This window comes from Merops nubicus, unplaced genomic scaffold (assembly GCF_000691845.1).
Source record: "Merops nubicus isolate BGI_N331 unplaced genomic scaffold, ASM69184v1 scaffold6325, whole genome shotgun sequence".
NCBI lineage: Eukaryota > Metazoa > Chordata > Aves > Coraciiformes > Meropidae > Merops > Merops nubicus.
This window is the reverse complement of record NW_008610161.1, coordinates 265-7,127: the sequence shown is the minus strand read 5'-3', so window position 1 is coordinate 7,127 and position 6,863 is coordinate 265. Positions and strand designations below refer to the sequence as shown.

The 6,863-nt window shown below is 39.1% G+C and overlaps 1 protein-coding gene across 1 annotated transcript in view; it reads right to left on the bottom strand.

Annotated features, from left to right (window-relative positions):
• LOC103773433 (doublecortin domain-containing protein 2-like) overlaps nucleotides 1-6,863 on the bottom strand; it is a gene marked incomplete at its 5' end in the record, with an annotated part of 56,996 nt that overhangs the window by 49,872 nt on the left and 261 nt on the right. Inside the window, 2 exon segments of the mRNA XM_008940801.1 lie at nucleotides 2,746-2,797; nucleotides 6,846-6,863. The exon segment at nucleotides 6,846-6,863 is cut by the window's right edge and continues 23 nt beyond it. Coding sequence (XP_008939049.1) covers nucleotides 2,746-2,797; nucleotides 6,846-6,863 — 70 coding nt within the window.

Here is a 6,863-nt window from a genome sequence, read left to right as displayed (position 1 = left end):
AGCAGGAATTGCCCTGACAAAGATCAGGCTGAAACACACCCTAATGTTAGCTGGAGTGAGCCAAATAATCAACCAAACAATTGTACTCATTTCTTCCCTCCTGCCCCCTCCCCAGCCCACCAGAACACTAGAAACTCAGACCTGACCCACCAGTTTCTCTGTACACACATAACTCCTTGGTAACCTTCCTACTGAAGCCATTAAGACAATTCACAAATCACACCTTACTGTGCTTGCAGGACTGAGCAAAAATTTCTTTCTTTACCAATGTTGTCATTCACACATACATTGATTTTTTTTTTTTTTTCTAATGAAAAAAAACAGGGAGGATTTTATTCCTAAAATTCAATCTAAAATAATACCTTAAGAAGCAAAATACCTTTGTGGGCTAGCATAAAAGACTGCTACAAGGCTCCATAGAAAAACATGATTTTTTTGTTTGCTGATGCAAATTTGGCAGAATCCAGGAGAATACTGTTGACCCTCCTGGTCTAAAACACATCTTGGTTTTTGATTTCTGAGTAAAGTAAAAAATAGTAGAACAAGAACTTGCTTCCTCACATACTTTTTACATAAATATATTTAGGCATTAAAAATTTTGTTACTTGCCTCCTGAAAATTCATTCCTAGGACTAAACGATTAGGGCATAAAACCAATTGTGTTATTCATAAGTCCAGAAAAAAATCTGTAGACTATTGCTAGGTCTCATCTAATTTTTATGTCTCCTCTCCCCAAATACATCAATCACATAAAGTTAAACACAACAGAGGGAGTGAAGCTCTCCACAGAGACTGCAGAGATTGCAAACACAAGTCAAATAGGAAGAAAACAAGCTGAGATAATGGATGTTTTATACTGGTTTAGTTCAAAGACCTGAGAGATGGCTGAAATTGTTAAGATAATATACAATGGGCTCTGATTCCAGAAGAAACAATAGAAGCCTCTCTTACCAAAGCAACTGTAATTTGCAACTTATAGGCAACTATAACTAAAAAAAAAAACAAAACAAAACAAACAGAACTTCTACAACTACTCCTCCAACTGCACAGAATTTCTATCAAATCAAGAATTTTCTAAGGGTCTGCAGCAAAATAATCAGCCTTAAAACTAGCCTTAAAGTAGTAAGTCTGTAGTTGTCCTGATAACTGGTAGTATCAGGAGATCTGGTGAAGTTGTCCATGAAGAGAACTTCTCAGCAAAGGGCACGTGGAATTAGTCACACTGCACACTATTAATGGGAGTCACACATAATGGTGAAGGCAAAGCACTGTATTTTCAGAGATATCCCTATTCAAATGTAGGATTTTTGGTTCAGAACTATGTTTTATGTGTTAAAGGTTCAGGTCAGTGCAATACTGCTACTGTATAAACGTTACCTCCTTCTCAAAATTATAATGTCTTACTCAGATCACAATTAAAAGCAAGATTAATTACTTGGTTCTCTGCCTGTGCACCCTGCGAGTACCTCATTTCAGCAAGAGTCACAAAATTTGATTAGAAGAGGCTCAGGACTGGAATAAGAAAATGCTGGAGTGGAATTTATGAGTAAAAGACATGGGAATGTTTAGTGCATACGTGAAGCTGTGTTGCTCAGGTTTATATACACATTAGCACTGCAGTATAGCCCTGCTGCCTCATGAGTGTTTAAAAAGTGTTCTCTTTCCTTTGTAAAAAAGACCCAAACCACAGGGATATAGGAAAGGCTACACAAAACTAACAAAACTATGTCTAAAATGTCCTGGCCAATTGATAAATAAGCAAACTAGGGGAAAAATCTAACTCAGAGTAAATTTATATGGTACTTGTAAAAGATGAAGATTTCATCTTCCTGTTGGTTGTGCCCACATGAAAAACAAACAAACAACAAAAGGGGTTGTAAAGTTATGATCAATTATAAAATGCAGGTGTCATACTTCATAGCCTCTGAATAAGAAGTATCTGAGTATCACAGTAAATGTCATTAGGGCACTGAGGCCTCAATCTCAAAGTCTTCTAGTACAAAGTGTCCTACTCTTTGAAGACATCTGCTATACAAATCATTGTTGCTGGAAATGTGGCATGAGAACACTAGGCAAAAGAAATGGAAAGACAAGTGAGCTGATGTTTCTTGTGAGGCAAAAGCTGCAACTGAAATGTCTTTTGGGAATCATTACTATCTCCATAAGCAATGAAACAGTAAAAATAACGCAGAGTCACACATGTCACAAAAATTCACATACAGTGTTTGTTGAAGCCTGTTATCTCCTCAGGCTATAGTGTAGCACTGCTCAAGAGAAACAGGTGAGCCTGGGGAATTACAGGTTAGAACTAATTAGAAGTTTACAACTGACACTGGCAATGATTGGGAAAAGCATTTCAACTAAGTGCAATTTTTTTCAAACAAAGATGTCCCTTCTCCAGAAAAAATACCAAGTTTTGAAGAAAATTTGCTGGTCTAAAACTCTGAAAATTCTCATTCCCACCATCCTCTGCATGAAAAAAAAACAACTCCCTTACATTTATGACCAGATCCAATTAAGACAACAGGAGATTTCCTTTACTGAAAGCTTTTAACTGGATGTGGCAATTTGGAAAGCTGAGCAGAAGACAATCAGTGCATCAGAGTAATAACCACTGAAGTACTACGTTGAGAATGGCAGATATTTGTATTATTAAATATAATAAATATATGTTAAAGCAGGCATAAACGAAGGCATGGCACTAAGATCAACTGCAGGTTTACTTCTTAACTATTTCAGACATACCTCGTTATTGACTTCAGCAGGTTTCCTCTTTGTTTCTCCGATGTCCAAATAGCTGTGGAGGGAAAACAGTTTTGATTATTTACAGAAGCCTCTAATTTACATAATACTAATATTTCTATACATTTTTTCATACATGACATAAACAGTAACTAAGTCAAGATTTTAATGAAGGAGTGTTAATCTAAATGTGCAGGGTAGCCCTCTGGGCTAATACAAGAGACAGGAGAGAACCAACCTTCTGTCTCCAAGTCACTGGTGGTTAGAACAGACCATGAATAGAATGTCAGAAACACTCACATACTACTGTGAGGTGGATCAATAAATCTCAGCACAGTATCAACTTATCACAGTTTTCAAAGTCTTCATCTTGCTTCTTAGCTTCTCACAGTAAGTTTTTGATAGATTTGAAGCTTTCCTCCATACTCGAGTTTAACCCAGAGCATCAGCTGAAGTTTAAAAGACTCTACACCACTTGTGTTTGAAGAGGATGTGGATGCATCTGAACACTGTGTGTTCTGTTCTCTCCTGGCTGTGATGGACCAATACAACCTGCATAATTATGTTATGAATAGACAAAATGCAAGCCTCAACTGGACAAGAAAACAAAATACATCTCTTTGAACAGCACTGCTCTCCATCGGAGTACATGTTCCCACAAAAGTGTTTCTTAAAACACAGAATGATGGATTAGCTGCATGTTGCCTTTCCAAAGAGAGGGAATCCATTAAAGTTTCCAGCATGAGTAACCCACAGACTGGAAAAGAGGCAACTGCCCAGGTAGCCAGATTACACTAACTCCTGTCCCTTGTCAGCACTCTGAGAGCCATGAGAGTGGTTCTTCTCAGAAACTTGTCTCTCAGCAGCTGCCACTACTGCAAGATGTTTCTAGTTCTCAGTGCTGCAGGAAGAGACACCTTCATGGGCAGTTATAATTCAGTACAGCAGCACCCTTCAGCACCTTCTGCCAAGAGCTACACGTGAGAACAAAAATGGCTGGGGCTTCTATTCACCTATTCATCTAACCCAACATTAGGTGATGGGCATTTGTTACAGGTTCTCCCTATTCCCACTCTCAGTGGGAAACCACAGGTGCTTTGCCAGGCTTTCAAGACTAGAAGGCCCTATCTGAGAATGTCAGATATATCTGACGGCAAGCATCAGACCAAAAGACCTCAGAACTCACAATGCATCTGTAACCTCCCAGTCATGTCAAGCTCTGTAGTTAAGGACTGGGATAAGATTTTTTTGCCAGAGGAAGCTTTCCTGCATGGCAAAAGCTGCAAATTCACAGGATCTGAATGAAGGTGTAGAAGGAAGAAAGGAAGGGAAGGAAAAAAAAAAAAGAGAGAGAGAGAGAGAGAGAGAAAGAAAAAGCACCATTCATTTGAAAGAGTGGCAATCATTTATCAAGGTACCACAGAATGGTCACAAGGATTTCAAGGCTTCAGTGTGCATGGATGGTAAGACACAGCAAGGCTTCCAGGCAGTGCTTGAGAGCACATGCCAGGGCTCTGGAAACTGACCGTGGCTCTTGTTCAATGGGCATCTGTGACTGACTTTAAGGACATCCAAGAAAAATAGCAAAGAAAAGCAAATATGTAGTCAAAAGCTTAAATTCACTATGCAGAGATCCAGGCACTAAGTTGTCAAATTTCAGTGATCGACAAATTTGAGAAGGTCTGAATAGACCCAAAGGTTTCTCTTGGGATAATGACACTCAAAAAAAATCCCAGGCCAAAAACTTCAGCACACTGGTAAATAATAAGCTGAGAAACTTGTTACATATTATGAAAATTCCCAACATTAACTGATGATTTTTCCTTTAAAAAAAATGTCTACGTTTTTCTAAATGCAAAATTTTAAAATGCTCATTATTTTTATTTAAAAAATGAAATGTATCAGCAGTTCATAATGACTATATACCCTTAGAGGTACCTATCTCAAAATGTTATGATTCAGGGCTGGGAATGACAGAGGTCCATATACTCAAGGTGAGCAGTTTATTCTAGAATTCACTTTGGACAGGGAGAGAAAGATTCCATTTTCAGTATAAGGCATCTGAGAAGAAACAGATGCACTGCTTCAAGTGCAGCAAAGACACTTTCAGCTTCTGCTTCTCCTTGAATCTCTCTCCTTTCCATCACACTCCTACACATTGGTGCAACTAGCCTCCAATTCACAGTCCAGCACTGCGAGTCTACCACAGCAATGAATGTGTCCAACAAGCACCACTAAAAAAAAAAATTGTCAGAAATGTACAAACTTCATGCTACTATTAGGGTAGATCCTTTGGTATCCCACAGCTGCTACTGCTTTATCTTTGCCTGTGACACATACACCAACATACACTCGTCAATTCCTTTCAGAAAACTCTCCCTCTTAACTATCTCCTCCTCTGACTTCTCTGTCTAATATCCAGTTAAGAACAAGATCAACATGAAGCCCTTCAGCCTGTTTTAAATAGTGCCTGTAACAACACTGTCAACATTTACAGCACTATATAAATAAATACTAATAATTAAGAACTTCAAATCTGAACAGAAAATGGAAAAGATCTCAAGTCATCCCCTTTCCCCTCCCTATGGCACAGGACCACAGCACTACCAAGGGACATGTAAACCCAAGCCTTTACCAAGTCCTTTAGGTTAGTGATTCTTAAAGTATTCTCTTCATTGACCTTAAATACTCAAGTATCTTGTCACATGCTGCAAGCATAAAAGTCTGAAAATCTGACCATAAAACATGACATTACAAAAAGAAATGTTTTTTTTTTTTCCACCCAAAATAAATCCAGAATGCCCAGTTCTCTACACAGTGCATGGTAATGTCAAACACTTGTTTTTAGCCTGTCTGTCAAGCATAAAGCACATTTAGGGAGGTGAAACATGATGTGCTGACAACTAACAACATTAATCCACAGAATCACAGGGTTTGATACCAAAAAGATACTGTAGATCTTTCTTGAGAGTTGAGCACTGCATTTGACACAGAAGAGAGTACAGAGGGAAAGGGGCTTCTGCTTAGTCTGTCACACATCTTTCTCTCTAGCTTTGCCACTGAATAAATCTTCAGAAGCAGCCAGTGATGAAAGAGGTGAGAGTGCTGATAGAGATCCTGGTCATTACACAGAGAGTTTTGTCCTAAAACGTAACGAGTACTGCTGAAAAATGTTGTGTCCTCAACTCTACAAAACCAAGATGAGTGAGGTCCTGTAAAGCTGTTAGTTTAGCATATAAATTCCCAGCCACCTCCATAAAAGGAATTTTTAAATTTAACTGTAGGAAAAATGCCCACAAAGACTGAACAAAACGTATAATTTGGCAATTGAGACCATGAAACTCATTGCCATAATCAAGAACCATTACTGATCACACGCATAGCCACTTGGGAGACACACCTGAAAGCCCAGATCTCTTCCACAACATTCTCCCAGTCACTCTCTAGAAAAGAGGGGAACTGGCAGCTTAATTCTTGGTGTCCAGGCAGGGACAGTTTTGACAGCAGTCAATCGTCTTTTAAATAACAGGACGGACTCAGATATTCTGGTCATAAAAAGGCTTTATACCTACCCAAAATGAACAGAAGTGATGGAGAAGTGGAGAGATGGGTAGAATAATTTAGACTTTTAAAAAATAAGCAAGAAAGGAAGTGCTGGGAATTCAATTCCCAGGCTCATCAACTTCACAGCAGGACTGCCAACACCGCAACTCTGTACAGCTTTCTCCCCTATTACCACTGTGCACAGATACTGACACTAAGAACACACCACAACAATGTGCCGCTGCTGCAGGTGCTTCAGTTTAGAGGTGCAGGGCCTTCAGTTTAAAGGTCTGTTTCTCCTTTTTACCATCATGTCAAGGAGATGGCACTATGCAACTGATGGTAACAGCAGCCTTTCAGTGGCTCACCTCTAAAGCCCTTTTGCACTTTTATCTGTTACAAGCACCTTTCTTTTTTGCTTTGGGTGGCAGCCTTTAAATGCTCTCTGCTATGCCTAGTAAAGGGGCGAGGGGGTCCTCTGAAGTATAACCGCAGTACCAAACCGTAAATGCTGACCTTTAAGTTCCATATAAATGTTATGTTACTTTTTAGCCACTCACTTGAGCTTCTTGAAGGCT